The sequence below is a fragment of the Fusarium tjaetaba genome (assembly GCF_013396195.1).
Source record: "Fusarium tjaetaba strain NRRL 66243 chromosome Unknown NRRL66243_c0000063, whole genome shotgun sequence".
NCBI classification, from domain to species: domain Eukaryota; kingdom Fungi; phylum Ascomycota; class Sordariomycetes; order Hypocreales; family Nectriaceae; genus Fusarium; species Fusarium tjaetaba.
This window is the reverse complement of record NW_023501259.1, coordinates 241,788-256,494: the sequence shown is the minus strand read 5'-3', so window position 1 is coordinate 256,494 and position 14,707 is coordinate 241,788. Positions and strand designations below refer to the sequence as shown.

The window sequence follows — 14,707 nt, the reverse complement described above, 5'->3', positions numbered from 1 at the left end:
TCTGTAGGGATTGAATACTGGAAGATGGCAAATATTTGAGGAACGACACCATATGCGTCGGTTGCTGTTGATAGCTGCGGCTGGGAGCTTGTCTCACCCCACAGAACTTATCAATATCGTCATGCACATCTATTTAACTGAAACTCTCAGTCTCCCCAAGTTTAAAGACAGGCCATAAGGTGAATCCATCCTACCCTCCCTGTGAGAAGCAGCCCTGACGGAAGGAAAGAAAATCCCTTTTCGGCTGTAAGTATAGCAAACTGTCGTCTCAACAGTCTGGGCAATGTCCCCAAAGCTCTTCTTGACAAAATTCCCTGTCCCTTCAAAATCCCACTCCAAGGTAACGACTTTTCCTGCACCCGGAGGAACCTCGACGCGCACCGTGAAAATAGCTGTAGTGCCTGTTTTGACTTCGACCTGTTTGCTACCGTTGACGCTTGGATCCACAGGGGGTTGGAGACCTTTCCTATCTGAAGCTGAGGCTGGAAGCTGGATCTGAGCGTTGTGTATGGTGTAATTTGTTGGGATACTTGGGTATGTCCCTGTTTCGCACCAAACACTCAAGTCTCGCAGATGCTGCTCATAAATGCCGGTAAAATCCACTACTCTGAAGCTCTTGGAACCTATAACAGGGCCTATTTGATGATCTGCATTCTCAGTGTAATGAAGACGCAATTTATCATCGATATCATCCTCATAGACCTCTTTGACTCGGTTCTTGTACCAATCTGCATGCCAGGGGAACGCGTCAACGTCCATCAGATTGTCCATGACGATCATCTTGCCGTTGAACTTGCCCGAAAATGTAGCGCCACCACTAGCAGACCTTGCTATCTGCTCCGCTACTAGGACAGAACGCTGAGGATATATCGGTGCTCCGTTGAAATCTCGGAGATAGGCGTAGCCATAAAAGCCTGAGCGCTTAGGGACTGAGTAACGGTGGAGTGCATGCATGGCGAGAAACATTCGGTTGCTAATGTGAACTCGAGTTCCCTTTTGAAGAAAGGAGAGGACGGCGAGGTCATTATTGGGGTGAAGTGTAACAGTCTTTTCGGTACTGTTATCGTGACCCTTGCCAGTGACTTTGCCAAGTACTTCACCGTCCTTGGATACAATACTGATGTCCAACCAGTAAGTCCTCGTTGAGGTAGGTGCCGCGTCGAGAGTGAGCTCAATAGGTACGTTGTTGGCGTCATACTTGAAAGAAGTGATCAAAGTCTCGTAGTCAAGCATCTCCTTGCGAAATATATCCCCAAGCTTGGACTTTTCGGTGCCCAAGTATCCTGGCTTATTCCAGACGTCATCCACGTACGTAGGATCCATTTTCAACACAGCTGCACCGGATACGCTTCTTATGGCCTCCCAGAGTGCCTCAGAAGCCCCAGTTTCGTGGAAGCTCTCCCACCCTCTGATAGGGACACCAAGGGCCGTGGCTTCTTCAAAGACGGTCCTCTCGGCCGGGTTCAACTTCGAGTAGACGTCACCACTACCACCGGGTCTAAGCGCTTCCTCAATCTCAGCACTCTTATTCTGAAGAACAAGACCTGTGAGAGCGCGAATAGACCAATTGTTGATGGAAACTGGTACAGCTTGGACAAGAGTCAGAGCGCCAGACCAAATACCAATCGTATTCTCCATCGCCCCAACAGTGATAAGAGATCCACCACTACCTCCATAGATATACCCATGGATCTTATTGTTCTTAGGCTTGTAGTACCCCCGTGCGACCATCATGCCAAACTTTGCTGCAGCTGCATCACCACGGTAAGTTGGTAGACCGGAAGCACGAACGGTATAGCCTCCGCTATCTGCTCCAAAGCCAATCTCTCGATCAGACGCAGTTGAGTTTTGTAATGGATAGACGAGTTGGAAGAAGCGACCCTTCCATCCGCTATCGGGAAGATAGATGTTGAATTCGACAGCGGTCCCGTCAAAATGTCCCGAGATTCGAAGATGAGGGATTGGTAACGTCTCATGGGTCTCGTTGTCGATGATGGGCCGGGAGTAGAGAGGATCAACACAATCTTCGGTGATGCTCCATACTCCATCGACTTGGATGCAGGGTTCGCCGGTCAGCTTTGGCGTGACTGGATGAGTGGCTGGCAAAGGGGGTAAGATGCTCTGTGCCGAGTTGAAACAAGTCCTAATACAGCTATTAGTTGTCTTCTTATTTCTGTTTTAGTCGACGAAGTCATACAAAGCTTTGAGAATGTTCAAAGATACCATGGTTATTATGCCGTTTCTGCTGTAGGAGCAACCATGAAGGAGAAACCAGGTTGAGCGACTTTATCTATCCACTAATCTAATCATCTCAAGTCTCTTATACATGGTTGACTCGGATAGCTCGGCCACGGAGTAAGCACCTCAGTTGACGCTAGCGTTGGTGTACCCGTCGTATTTGAACGAAAATGATGTGATTGGGTAATGTTCAAAAGCCAGGCGGCGAGACAACATCTGACCCCCATGCTTATGCACCAGAAGGGATTAGTCTAGAGTCTATAAAGCCCATGGTGAATTCGCCTCGGTCTTCTTATCACTTCGTGTACGAAGTGTTATGCTTGGAACGACAATAATCATTTCACTAGCTATGAAGTAACAATACAAACATCAAGACACATAGTAAATTTGACTTAGTTCCAAGTAGATGGCCCAAATGTCTCATTGGCGCCCAGCTTCCTCCACGGAGTACCCATACCATCAGCAGTCGTGCCCTGGACGTTATTTCCCCACCAGCTCAGACTAACGCCGGGGAAGACGAGGGCGAAAAAGATCACGATGGCAGAAATGGCAAGACCAGAGTCCAGGGCCGCCGACAAAACGTAATTATACTGTCCATGTTAGCTATACTCGACTTTGGCAGAAGATTTCATTGCAGGCTCACCTTGGCCCACCAATGCGGGTACTTTCCACGAATCCATTTGTTGAAAATGAATGAGACTGCAAACGCAGAGCTGTAGTTGATACCAGTAGCGGGAGGGACGTTTCCGGTGCCAGCGAAGAAGAGAGGCCAGTGAAGGTTACGCAGCAACTTGCTGTTGGGGAACTTCCTCTTCAGGAAGAACGTCACCACTGGCAAAAGTGCTCCAAGCCAGAACAGGTGCAACAGCCCAGAGTAGATCTTACCCACGCTGTACAGACGCGCTGGACCGACGGCACCCCAGACGATACTAGACGAGAAGTTGACGCGACCCTGAGGACAAGTGTACTTATTGGGCTGATCGCTCTCACAGATGTCTTTGACATGGTGCAGCATCCACAGAACAACGGCGTTTTGGGTGAGAGACCCAACGATACAGGCGGTCAACTGTGCGACAAAGAGGGTACGACGAGGAATCTTCATGTATAATCCAAGTTTCATGTCTGAGGCAAAGATCATCGCTTGGCTTAGTCCCGTGTATGCGTAGAACTTGAAGATTAGCATGACGACTGGCTTTCCGGGAATGGCGTATCCCGAAATGATCTCGCCGAGAACAGTGAGGACGTTGCTGTTGAGATTGGCGACAGCATAGACACTTCCGGTGGGGATAAGATAGAACGCTGCTAGGCCGAAAGCGAGGAAGACACCCCAAACGGGCATTTGTGTGTCGTACACTTCTTGTACCATGATGGTGAGACCGAGGACGATGGCGGTCAGTGCTGCGTACCACCACCATGGAGTATCAGGGTATCGCTCAATCAGCCGAGCATGAATGTCTTTCTTCCGCTGCGGGTTGAAGGCGCCGACGATCTGCTTCCAGTAATTGAGGAAGATATACGTCGGGACACAAGTCATCGTCGCAAAAGATATGCCATAGCTCAAAGCGAACGTGACCGGCATGAAGATGGGACTGTAGTTCTTGTAATCTTCCGGTGAGAAGTTTCCATGACGATCAACAACACGAGAAGCGTTGAACACGTTGCCAGTGTTGTCGTAGATGTCACCTCCAGAGAAGGGTAGATAGGCTGTGTACCAAGTGTTTGTGTAGTATAGGATTGGTGTGACGAGAGCGAAGACGATGACCCACCCGGCGAAGACGTTGGCTTGTGCCCAGAAGGGGACGACGAGCGGAGAGCCGTTGTAGGCGATTTGAGACCAGTCAAATGTTGTGGGGAGATATGCTAGGCCGGTTGACATGCCGAAAAGGTTGTTGACGATAATGTTATCTATCAAAGGTCAGTAGGATGAAGCAAGAGTTAATTGAGCGGTTAACTTACTTGGCGCAGCCCAGCAGATGAAGGCAAAGGTGCTCAGTCCGGTGAAGAGAAATCCAGGAAGCCAGTACTAAAAGACCATCAGCGTTGCTACCAGAGGAGGATTGCAATGACTTACCCACAGCCAACCACCAGCGAAAACGTATACAAAGAACCGATACCTCGAGATACTCCACCCATCAGCCTTCGGATTCGCCCTCCCATGCAACGTCTGAAACAGCGCCGCATTAGCCAACGTCGACGGCCAAACCATATGCGGCGGCTCAACGATGAACCTATACGCCATACCCGCCATTCCAAGCCCAAACAGCTGCATCGTAAGCGCAAGTAAGAACTGATACCCAACTGGAGTCTTTAGCCCCAAGAACGCAGGCGCAACTTGCGCTTGGATGATATCAGTCGCCCAGGATGGTCCAAACGAGAGGTTTGACATTATAGTGATGAGGGCGTGTTCTTTTATGTTAAAGTGATGATCGGGATTGAGTGCAATTTCTTTACCGAGGAGTGTTATTTTCATGATGGGGAGGGCGTGGGCGAGGGCTCGTCCGGCTGGGTAGGCGACTAATTGGGCGACGAGGGATGAGATGGTCACGCTGGGATATCTCATTGAGAAGAACTGATTGATACCAGTGCCGAGGATAGTGAAAAGTAAACCTAGCGTCCAGGCACGAAGCGTGTTGACAGGCATAGAAGGATCATCGACATTGGGGACGTTGGCTCTGACTTCAGGTTGGGGCGAGTTGTCCGAGTCAATGTCATAGTGCTCATCTATACCACTGATGGCGAAAGCAGTAGCTTTGTCAGGATTGTCGATGATTTCTTCAGACGTGCCTTCAATGGTACCATCCTCTTGTCTTGAAGGCTCAAGGTTATCGGCGTATTCAACTTTGGGAGCCATGATGGCGGTCTCAATCGCAAAGAAATTCTCAATGAATTGATCGACACAAGAATGGGGGATACAATGTGCTCTTGGCGCGAAAGTCTCGGCATTTTATAATCGTGTCTTATCGCGAGTAATGTCACATTCGATACTACTCCCCTCCCCGGATTTCGGCAAACGTTAGTTTATCTGCCCCTCATGCAACAAGAAGGTCCAAGCGATGTTGTCATTTGAGCTAGCGTGTGATTGGCCCGGATCATCAGGTCCTTAGCTTCGGGGTTAAGAGGAATTTAATTGCTACGCTACCTTATCTTGACACTTTTTGACTATCGACTAAAGATTGCCACTTGGGAATGATAGAGTGAGGTTTGTTGCGGGGTAATTGAGTGAGGGAAGGTCCAGCCTTTGTTTGTCATGAGATATCAGATCAGCTCCGGTTACGGGCGCCATATCACTCATAAAACGGCCAACTTGAGCGTCTGATAGCACCTTTTTGTTTTTGAACCTTATCTTTCATCTTTACAGCTTAGTCGGAAATCACCTTTTTCTCAATCATCATTAGCATGGCTCGTTCGGTAGCGCCTCTAAACAAGGACTCGTCCATCCTCATCATCGGAGCGTAAGTCTTAGCGCCCACCAAGGCTCCATCAAGGCCAATCGCCAACTCTGATTCTAGGGGCACATTCGGTATCAGTACAGCCTACCATCTAGCTAAGCGTGGCTATACCAACATCACCTGTATCGACCGCCACCCATGGCCTAGTCTAGACTCTGCTGGTCATGACTTGAACAAGGTGATGCGAACTGAGTACGACGAACCACTTTATACGCGACTTGCTTTAGAAGCACTTGACGCTTGGAGAGATCCTGAATGGCATGATGTCCTTTTTGAAACTGTACGTCAACCACACTGATGGCCATGCTTGCAAGTTAGACTCACAAGAGCAGGGGCGTATTACTACTACAACGGGCGACAAGAAAGCCGAGTCTTTTCTTGAAAAGTCTTATGAGAACCTCAAAAGGGCGGGAAAGGCTAGTAATCTAGAGCTCATCAGTGGTAGAGACGAGATTGTCAAACGTGTCCCCCAACTGAAAAATGCTGTTGGGATCGAGAACTGGAAGGGTCTTTACAACAGTCTTGGCGGATGGGTCCACGATCGAAAGGCCCTTGAGAAATGGGCCTTCAAGTCTGAGCAGATGGGCGTCAGATTCATCTCTGGCCATGCTGGTACTATGACTGGCCTTGAGCTCGATGCTTCTGCCTCAATGACTGGAATTCGCGTCGCTTCTGGTGAGGTTCTTCATGCGGATCACTACATCTTGAGCACGGGCGCTGCATCGCCACAGCTACTACCCGAGCTGTCGCAGCAGTTGTGGTCAAAGTGCTGGACTTTGGGTCATATACAGCTTACTGATGAGGAGGCTGCTGAGTGGAAGGGAGTCCCTGTGATTGATAACTATGAACTTGGGTTCATGTTTGAACCTGATCCCGATACAAGTGAGTCACGCTTCGAATGGCTGGTCCCATTACTATCGCTGACTTGGGAGCAGAGTTGATCAAAATCTGCGATAACAACCCTGGCTACCAATACCAGAAAGGCACCTTTGTCGATGAGGACGGCAAAACTAGCAGATACTCCATCCCCCGCTACTCCAGCAACCACCCCCAAGACGGCATTCCACGTGAAGCGGAAGTCGCCATAAGAAAATTCATCAACACCGTGATGCCCCAATTCTCCGACCGTCCCCTTCTCGATGCTCGTGTGTGCTGGTGTACTGATTCACCAGATGCACACTGGCTCATCGATCGCCATCCCAAACACCCTGCTCTTCTTCTTGCGACAGGCGACTCTGGACACGCGTTCAAAATGTTTCCGATTATCGGAAAGTATATCGTTGATGCACTGGAAGGTCATGAGACAGGGTTGAGGAAGGAATGGGCTTATGGAGAACGGGTTGCGAAACCGACTTCGCATCGACCTGATACTGAGATTAAGGACTTGAGGGATGTCATGGATCTCAAAAATGAAACGAAGTTGTAGATTATTACTCAATGCTTAGCTATGAACCATCTACATGGTGAAAAATGTCTTATGATAGAATACACACAGCTCCGGTCATACCGACTTCCACTCAAGGACTTTCACAGCCCTCATAGTAGTCATAAACCGAAACATCATCAATGTGAACCTTGACCGCTCCCCCCGCCGGCTCACTCGTACAGTAGAACCCAATCGACAACCTCTGATTATTATTCTCAGCAGTAATGCGATACTCCTGTTCATAATACTGAAACTGCGAAATTGCCTCATCGCCATCAACAGCGATAAACAGCCTATTCGCCCCTCCACCACCAGCGAATGTACCGAATCTGCATTCGTCTGCTTCAAGGGGCTGGCCCTGAAGAAGAGCCCAGTGGAATTTGAAGACGTATTCTTGGCCGGCGACGGTGTTGGTTAGTTCTTGGAGGATGGATGAACTTCCGCTGATTGAAGTGTCGGGGTATGTATACTCCCTGAGATTGGTTAGTGTTGTTTAAACGGGGGTGTTGGGGTTGAGCTTACATAGCGCGGGCTCCTGTTCTGGGGAATTGGGTCGATAGAGTTGAGACTCCGAGTATGATCCACGGGTCGGCGGTGGGGTTTCCGTCGCCGTCTAGATTATCGAAAGACGGGTTCTTGATGTAGTTGGTGTATTCTCCCGTGAACTCGCACACTGGCGCAGCAGAAGTCGTAGCGGTGGCTGTCGTAGAGGCCTCGGCGGTCGTAGAAGCAAACTCGGTAGTGGTTGCGTCAAGCGTCGCGGTTTCGGTCGTTGAGGTAAACAAAGTGGAAGAATCACCAGTAGTGCTCGAAGCCTCGAGCAAGAAGGTTGTCGCCGAGCTCTCAACCGACGTGGCGGCTGAAGACGTCTCGACCGTCGTCGAAGTCTCAACCGAGAGCGAATTCGTCACAGTTGAAGAAACTTCAGTTGTAGCAGTACCGGAAGTCTCCAAGCCCGAGCTCGTAGGGCGAGTAATCGGCTTGCAAGGCCCAGCGCTAGCATGCCCGTAGAGGGCAAAAGCTGCAACGGCAGCTGAATACTTGAGCAACATCATGTTTACAAAGAACGATTCAAAGAGCGAAAGGGCGTCGAAGCGCAGAATTGAGAAACGAGCGGATGGGGATTCGAATAAACATTGTAGGGGCTCAGCTGTATTTAAGACTCCTTTCTTGAAGACTTTTTGTAATCTCCGAGACGGCGCTATTGGCTTGGAAATTCGATAGTTCACGATAGCGCGAGGTGGTGTTTATAGCTTATTTTTTCCAGCCTACCGGCAACTTCTGACGAAATACAGTACGTCACGGCTAGCGTCCGCAACACCTGCTATAGATTAGGTGAGTATTCTTCTAAATAAATAGAGAGAAATGGAAGAATTAAATTCTATAGAGGCTATATTTAGCTCTGTGAAGACCAGACCTCTGAAAGGAAAGGTGCTATGTTATAAGGATACGAGGCTTGCAGTAGCTTGTGAAAAACGCAAACTAGTCTAGCTGTGAATAGTTTCGTGAGAATTTACGGTATCTGGTGCGATAAGATTAGATAAGATCGGATTCGACGTCTTCCTTATTGGGGTGCTTCTTGTGTACCCAATCAGAAAACGAGACGAATTGTAGACTGAAACTTCAATACTGAGTAACTATTCTCTTGCTTCAAATGATGTACAAATTTTCAGCTTTGCTTGAATAGTTTGACAGTCTTGGCGACAGAAAGGCAAGATCTTGGAGGCGCTCTGGAATGTGACGAGGTGCGTGCCGTGCCTAGCTTGACGAAGTGATGATCGCCCCAGTGTGAATGTGCGTTGCTAGACAGAGTACAGCTCCTTGGACAAGTCAAAAGGTCTTTTTTTATGTCTCTCTACCCCCGTTGCAACGCTCTGTACTTCGGTCTCCCAGTTCGTCCTCATCCAATCCTCAATCACCTCTCACCAACCTCCCCCTCCTCGTCCATTCTTGCGACAGTATCACATACCACCCGTACCATCTGCAACACAAACAAAAACGGCAGTCAGTTACCCCGCAATATGAGATATCAGCCAAGGTGTCGACTCTTTCCTCCTTATGTCTCAGACAACATGCAGTGTTCACATGTAAAACTCCTGGCTTCACATCCAGAGCGGAGTATGTGATGCAATATCTGCGAGTGAGCTCATAAATGACGGCAGTTTCTGTGCCGCTGAGCTTTTCGGGCAGGTCTCTTGGAATTGTGGCGGGCTGAGCGATGTATGTCTCGGTCGTACGCGGATATCATTGGTGGTGCAGGTTCTGTGTCACGTCGGATAGTGTTGATCCGTAAGAGACTCCGCATCTTCTTTCAGCTCGACCTGCTTCCCATTTCGAAGTCCATTATGTATAAAGTCAACGCCATCGAGCGACTCCTCTACATTATTCCTTCTTCCAAACAATCTCACTGTCATTGTAACAGTTTCACTTTTCAGCATGGCCTCTCTCCCTGTCGCAGCCCACCGCCCCATCGGCAAATGGCTCCCCAACCAACGCCCAGCGATCCAAGACTGGATCGCATCCAAGCTCCAGCAGACCAAAAGAAAGAACTTTGCTTCTCTCGATCCCAACCCCAAGATCGTAGCGTTTCAGAAACTCGTCAATGACAACCCCTACCTCAAGACCCTTGCCAATGACATGTTTACCCAGTCTTCCAAGTACTATGACCCCACTGGTGAACCAGCCCTCAAGACCTTTGGTCAGTTCATCGATGTCCTCAGCCTCATCATTCAATCTGCCCCGCCGTTCTTTGATAAGCAGGATCCTCCTACTGCTATGGGCATGATTGGGTTTCCTATCAATGCTGTTCTTGATTGGCCTATGGGTACTGTCGCTGGGTATGAATTTTGGCTTTTGCCTGAAGTGAACGCTTCGTTCAAGGGTGTTCTCGACTCCTGGGGGTCGTTCTTGGAGTCTTCTGGGTCCCAGTCTGGTCTGGAGGGTTGGTTATCCCCAGATGCGCTGCATATGCTTGCCACTGTAGCCAACACTGGTGAGGACGGTCCGACCTTTGACAAGATCTTCATCTGTAACCCAGCCGAAAAGTACTACGGCTACAAGTCCTGGGACGACTTCTTCACCAGAGAGTTCCGAGATGGTATGCGCCCCGTCGTCTGTCCAGACGACGCCCCTCCAACCCCAGAGTACCCCGACCCAACCCTCGTCATCACCAACGCATGCGAATCCGCCCCCCTCCAAGTCGCAGAGCACGTCAAACTCCACGACCAATTCTGGCTCAAATCCCAGCCCTACTCCCTCGACAGAATGCTCAACTCCAACCCCAACACGCACAAACTCGTCGACGGAACAGTCTACCAAGCCTTCCTCAGTGCAAAGAGCTATCATCGCTGGCACGCGCCCCTAAGCGGTAACGTCATCGACATTGAGCTCGTGCCCGGTTCGTACTACAGCGAGAATTACTTTGAGGGATTGGCGGGTAATCCCGATGATCCTGATCCCGCGGCGCCGAACTACTCGCAGCCTTATATCAGCGCTGTGGCTACGCGGGGTATTATCTGGATTCAGGCTGACAATCCCAAGATTGGACTTATGGCAATTGTGTTTATTGGTATGGCGGAGGTGTCGGGGTGCGAGTTTATTGTTGAGAAGGGGGATCATATTACGAAGGGGCAGCAGATTGGCATGTTTCACTTTGGGGGGAGTTCACACTGCATGATTTTCCAGCCGGGTGTGAAGCTTTTGTGGAAGCGTCCGCCGCCGTATGATATGGATACGGAGGAGAACAGTCGCGTCAACAGTCTGCTTGCTGTTGTAGGTAACTAGAGATTTCACATTGAGTCTGGCCTGTCAATAGATGGAGTCACGGACGCAATGAACTTGGTTGAAGGTACAAAGCTGAGCCTTGTAGAGGCGGTGTCAATCATTAACCGGGAATGGTGGGGATTTCGGTACACACTGCATGGTCAGAGAGCACAAGGAAAGGAATTTTAGTGAGGCCATGGGATTTCTAGTCTAGGATACAAACACAAGACTACAATATGTCTCATACTTTACCGACACTACACTCGGATAGAGTGACATCATATCCATGACGACCTTTTTCTTCAAGGCGACCCATGCCTCCGTGGGTAAACGACATCGTGACCGGGACTGGTAAAGAACAACATACTACAGGTATATCCCTGCGCCTTCTGTAAGCAAAGAGTTAGCCCATTCATTGCGGTGTTGCTTATTGAGGTCACTTACTTCTGTAAAGGCGATGTCCTGCTTACGCCAGAATGCAAATGCAAGGCAGTCCTCAGACCACCGGTTCTGCGTATCCTCATTCATTTGAGGAGTGCGCGCGCTGTTTAGCGGCTGTTCATGTCGTTGGTGAGGAGCTCGTTCCATTTGCGATACCCAAACTGGTTCAAGTGAACATTGTCCTCACTCATGATGCCCTCCTGATCATCTCCAAAGGGCAAGAAAACAAACCCATGCTCATCAGCAATAGCCTTGAGCTTGGCGTTCGCATCATCAATCACAGCAAGCTCCAGACCGCGCTGGATGAACAACGCAGTGATGACGACAGTCATGTCAGGAAACTCACTGCGCAACTGCTTCACCACAGCGCCATACGCATCAACATCGCCCTTTCGAAGACCATAATTCTTGAGATTGTTGGATCCCATGTGGATGTACATAGTCTTGAGGTTGGGCTGGTGCTGCTTCAGAAGACGCACGAGACCTTGATCCATGCGATACTGCACATTCAAGATCTTGTCGCCGCCAACACCGAGGTTCAGAATACGCGTGTCCTTGTTGATGCTGAGCATTCTGCCCGTGGTCTTGAAGCGCTCGACACCGCTGGCGCCGAGGAGGGCGGTGTTGTACTGGCCCGGGTTGTTCTTGATATGGGGAGCGTGGGTGTTGTGGTGGGTCTGGTGAGAGCGCTGCTTGAACATCTCGCCGGCGGGTTGTCGGGCGGTGATGAATTTGCCGGTTGTTTTGAAGCGCTCAAAGAGGCTGTCGCCGAGAACAGCGACGGTGTATTCACCCGGGTTGGCCTTGATCTGCGGGACGTGGGTGTTATGATGGGTCTCGTGAGATCGCTGCTTGAACATCTCGGGCGATTTAGCCAAGGTCGCGATGGAAAATTCGGGGGGAAGAAATGACGAACAAATGACCGCGTGGAGAGCACCTTTTTATTCCTGCCAGCGACAACTCAATCAGCAAATGAGGCTCTTTCAACGCGCAAAAGTCAGCGCTGCCGAAGGAGTCATTCGGTACAAGTCAACTTACAACGTCAAAAGCCTTGTCTCGGGAATAAACGTGTGTGGATGCGCGTGCAGGGTTGAGAGTGGTTAGAGTTGGAGGAGGAGAAAGCTAAAAGTGAGTCTAGCAGGGATAAAATTGCAGGGAGTGGCTGCCTAAAGGCCAGTGGCATTCACTTGTTTGCCCCGCCACGCACGCACTGCTACTGCCACTGGCACAAGCAGCCACTGAGTTGTGCAGACTGTTTGTGCACTGGCGTCATAAAGCTTGCTACCCTATGACTACATACAGATGAATTTGCCAGTGCAATCAAGTGCAATCATCCTAATTCACGATGCAGATGACCATTATTGTAAAACATGTGTCGCAATTCTTTTGTTGTTATCAATTGAAGTTTTGTCGATTGCATTAGGTACTGTTCGCGATTTGACCAGCATTATTGTTCTTTGCTTAACTGCAAACCTAGTGGATCTACCAAGCAAGTGTACCAAAACATCTTCCGCAACACTGCCCTCCAACAATCAAACTCGTGCCACAAATTGTTTATCCAACGTCTTCCAAAACCTCTACCCAAATTCTTTGCTTTCATAACTGTTGCTCCTCTGGTCTTGCAAAACAATATGCTTGCATGCATGGCAATGGACATCACGCTGTAGGCAACAGTTCATCTTGACAAACATCGTTTCGTGGTTTCAGTACTGCTCCAAGCCATACACGACACAGAAGAGCAATCTGCTCTCTATTGCTTCTTTGCTTCGCAACATCATGCTACACAATCACAAAGCGCTTCCCGTTTGTCCATCTGTGACAAAAGCAACCAGGAAACACCAAGTTGGGTGTCATATCACAGGATAGTGTTATCCTCGAACCGCGCAGGGTTTGGCAGCAGCAAGATCCTCTTGCCACCACATCATGAAACATCTGCAGATCAATCTTGACATACACACAAAAGCATGATGGTCCTGTCGCCTGTCAAGCCTCTTCGGTAGAAAACCGAGGTGTGCATGCCACGCGTGTTTTGGATCCGCCAAGACGGACATACATATCCTGATATGGAAGACGGATCTCGAAGGAACCCTTTTTGCCTTGGATTACTGCTGACTTGCTGGCGGTATTCTCCAAATGATCTGCAAGACACTAGAATTTTCTGTTTGTTAGTGAAAAGCGTTTCCCCTCACGGCAGATGGCACGGGTAGTAACTAAACGCGGCGGTAAAATTACAAGCGTGATTCAATATCATGCAAAAGCCACATAGCAACCTACAACATCAGTATATGTGTACCTCGAACTACAGCTGGAAGTTACCTACAGCAATAATTCACTCAGATGACAGATGAACATTGACATTCCCCAGACTTTTCCCTACTTCCCCGCGATGGTTCGACACGCCAAGCAACCCCACGATTTCCGGGCTACCGGGCAGAGAAAGACACAAAGCCCTCATCCTCAACAATAGCAGAGGAATAGGGAAATACCATGACGAGGACCCAAGAGATCGCTCCACCAGAAGTGAAAAAACTCGTTCGACTTGGCAGACTTGGCGGTCTTGGCTGGCGCGTCGTAACGGCCGCATTCATTCTCCAACTCGTCCGTCTCCATGGGGTTCCCCGTGGGGTCGGTGAGAGCTTTCTTTTCTTCTTTCTGTTTTAGAGATTTAGATGCAGAAGAGAAAAAAAGTCGAATGTTGTGATCTGAGATGATCTGATGTGCCCCATCTGTGCTTTTTTACCCCAGACTTGGCTCAATTTGACAACTTGGACCTCGTAAACAGTAAACAAGAAGAACGACACGTTAGAATGAGCGAGGAGAGGGACTCTTGTCTACCCCGATCATTCAACAAATTCCCCGTGTCGTTATTGGTCATCTTTATTTTAAGCATGAATAATTTGGGGCATAAAAGGCGGAGTAAAGAGGAGACAAAAGTTTGGGGGTCAGCATAGTCTCTCATCTCGCGTAAAACTGCACATCTCTTGTCTTGTCTTCTCTTCTCACCCCAAATTTTTACATTCGGAGAGCCAAGAAACAGCCAAGATAAAAAAACCCCATCTGCACCAGCTTGCCATCGATGTGGTAATTCTTCCGCTCGTCCGCCACGTGTCGGCTATATCAAGTCCTGCAGCCTCAAGTCATAGCCGCCCCTTGAAATCACCACTACATGCTCACCTTGGAGATGTACCCTCAGCTTGATCTGGTGATTTTTGAGCTGTGAGCCCCAGAAAAAGACGCTTTATCAAAACGCGGAGCCGTCGTCACAGCCTTGGCAATAGCGGAATCTGGGGTATCTGCTCAGTCGAGATGCAGATATGGGCCGAGATTGTGAACGAGATATGACGAGCCTTGGCTGTAACCCTTAGTGGATATTGTCCGAGGCTGCCTACAC

At 49.3% G+C, this 14,707-nt stretch overlaps 6 protein-coding genes across 6 annotated transcripts; 2 read left to right on the top strand and 4 right to left on the bottom strand.

The window, feature by feature from the left end:
- Positions 1-129: 129 nt before the first annotated feature.
- Positions 130-2,226, bottom strand: FTJAE_3253 (uncharacterized protein; the record flags this gene model as incomplete). The annotated part of the gene is made up of 2 exons (XM_037349531.1): positions 130-2,143; positions 2,198-2,226. 2 exons carry the CDS (start codon positions 2,224-2,226, stop codon positions 130-132), a joined length of 2,043 nt encoding a protein of 680 aa, XP_037209645.1.
- A 404-nt stretch (positions 2,227-2,630) lies between these two features.
- FTJAE_3252 (OPT family small oligopeptide transporter) lies at positions 2,631-5,089 on the bottom strand (the record flags this gene model as incomplete). Its single annotated transcript, XM_037349530.1, has 4 exons — positions 2,631-2,828; positions 2,882-4,143; positions 4,195-4,261; positions 4,310-5,089. 4 exons carry the CDS (start codon positions 5,087-5,089, stop codon positions 2,631-2,633), a joined length of 2,307 nt encoding a protein of 768 aa, XP_037209644.1.
- A 545-nt stretch (positions 5,090-5,634) lies between these two features.
- Positions 5,635-7,113, top strand: FTJAE_3251 (fructosyl amino acid oxidase; the record flags this gene model as incomplete). Its single annotated transcript, XM_037349529.1, has 4 exons — positions 5,635-5,690; positions 5,748-5,967; positions 6,020-6,569; positions 6,623-7,113. The coding sequence occupies 4 exons, from the start codon at positions 5,635-5,637 to the stop codon at positions 7,111-7,113; spliced, it is 1,317 nt and encodes a 438-aa protein (XP_037209643.1).
- Positions 7,114-7,204: 91 nt separating this feature from the next.
- FTJAE_3250 (uncharacterized protein) lies at positions 7,205-8,168 on the bottom strand (the record flags this gene model as incomplete). Its single annotated transcript, XM_037349528.1, has 2 exons — positions 7,205-7,586; positions 7,636-8,168. 2 exons carry the CDS (start codon positions 8,166-8,168, stop codon positions 7,205-7,207), a joined length of 915 nt encoding a protein of 304 aa, XP_037209642.1.
- A 1,381-nt stretch (positions 8,169-9,549) lies between these two features.
- On the top strand, positions 9,550-10,896 carry FTJAE_3249 (phosphatidylserine decarboxylase 2; the record flags this gene model as incomplete). The annotated part of the gene is made up of 1 exon (XM_037349526.1): positions 9,550-10,896. One exon carries the CDS (start codon positions 9,550-9,552, stop codon positions 10,894-10,896), a length of 1,347 nt encoding a protein of 448 aa, XP_037209641.1.
- Positions 10,897-11,423: 527 nt separating this feature from the next.
- Positions 11,424-12,176, bottom strand: FTJAE_3248 (uncharacterized protein; the record flags this gene model as incomplete). Its single annotated transcript, XM_037349525.1, has 1 exon — positions 11,424-12,176. One exon carries the CDS (start codon positions 12,174-12,176, stop codon positions 11,424-11,426), a length of 753 nt encoding a protein of 250 aa, XP_037209640.1.
- Between the last annotated feature and the right edge of the window lie 2,531 nt (positions 12,177-14,707).